At 58.5% G+C, this 961-nt stretch overlaps 1 protein-coding gene across 1 annotated transcript in view; it reads right to left on the bottom strand.

Moving 5' to 3' along the window:
* AANAT (aralkylamine N-acetyltransferase) overlaps positions 1-961 on the bottom strand; it is a 3,561-nt gene that overhangs the window by 1,291 nt on the left and 1,309 nt on the right. Inside the window, exon 2 of the mRNA XM_008049236.1 lies at positions 334-571. Within this exon, the coding sequence (XP_008047427.1) occupies positions 334-511 (178 nt within the window). The 5' untranslated portion in view covers positions 512-571. The remainder of the gene's footprint in view (positions 1-333; positions 572-961) is intronic.

Raw genomic sequence — 961 nt, forward strand, 5'->3', positions numbered from 1 at the left:
CCACTCACCTCAGCTTCCCAAAGTGCTGGGATTACAGGCTGAGCCACCGAGCCCAGCCTAATTTTTTATTTTTTATTTTTGAAGACACGTTGCTGTGTTGCCCAGGTCTCAAACTCTTGACCTCAAGTCGTCTTCCCACACCTCAGCCTCCCGGAGTGCTGAGATTACAGGCATGAGGCACACTGTCCCTGGCCGCCATCCCCCTATTTGAGCCCACACATGGTCTGTTACTTTGGGACTCAGCCTCCAAGAGCAGGAGACTCAGGGTCTCCTTCCCACAGGACAACTAGACCAGAGTGGAGTGTCCTCCCAGACACTATGCGGGCTGCTCACCTTCACGCTCAATCTCAAACACGCTGATGGCATCCTCTGGGGTGAGGCAGCGAAACTCGCTGGCCGGGAGCGTGTGGCGCCGCTGGCAGCTTGGGGACTCTGGGATCCCAGATGGCAGGTGTGGGGCCTCAGGTTTCAGGGGGTGGATGCTCTGCATGGACATCCTGGCTGCTGGCATCTCCCTGGGGTGCCCTCGCTTTGGAAGTGGCCTCCCTAGCCAAGGAGGGCCCCCCAGCACCTGTTGGGGAAGAGCGAGGGGTCTGGTCCTCACCTCCAAGGAGGCAGGCCAAAGAGAGGGTCCACTGGCCTTTTACACCAGGAACTGGGGTAGGACCAGTCCCCAAACTGATGGACACATTCCCCAGGTGCCCAGCCCTGGAGGCAGTTTCCAGGGACGGCAAACAAGGGCAATCTCTCCTCACCTTTCCCTCGCAGCCAGAAGAACGCAGGGAGCAGCCCCTGCAAACCTCCAGATTCTGGTCTCACTGCCTTCCAGGTGCATCTGAGCCCCAGAGATGGTGAGAGGGACAGGCAGAGCTCAGTAGAGCCTGGGGCACCCCAACACGGCAGCTCACAGCGGAAGGAGAGGGAGGCTGCCTGAGTTTCTACTGACCACTTTTTTTTTTTT

The sequence above is a fragment of the Carlito syrichta genome, unplaced genomic scaffold (genome assembly GCF_000164805.1).
Source record: "Carlito syrichta isolate Samal-C Ts95f unplaced genomic scaffold, Tarsius_syrichta-2.0.1 Scaffold130825, whole genome shotgun sequence".
NCBI lineage: Eukaryota > Metazoa > Chordata > Mammalia > Primates > Tarsiidae > Carlito > Carlito syrichta.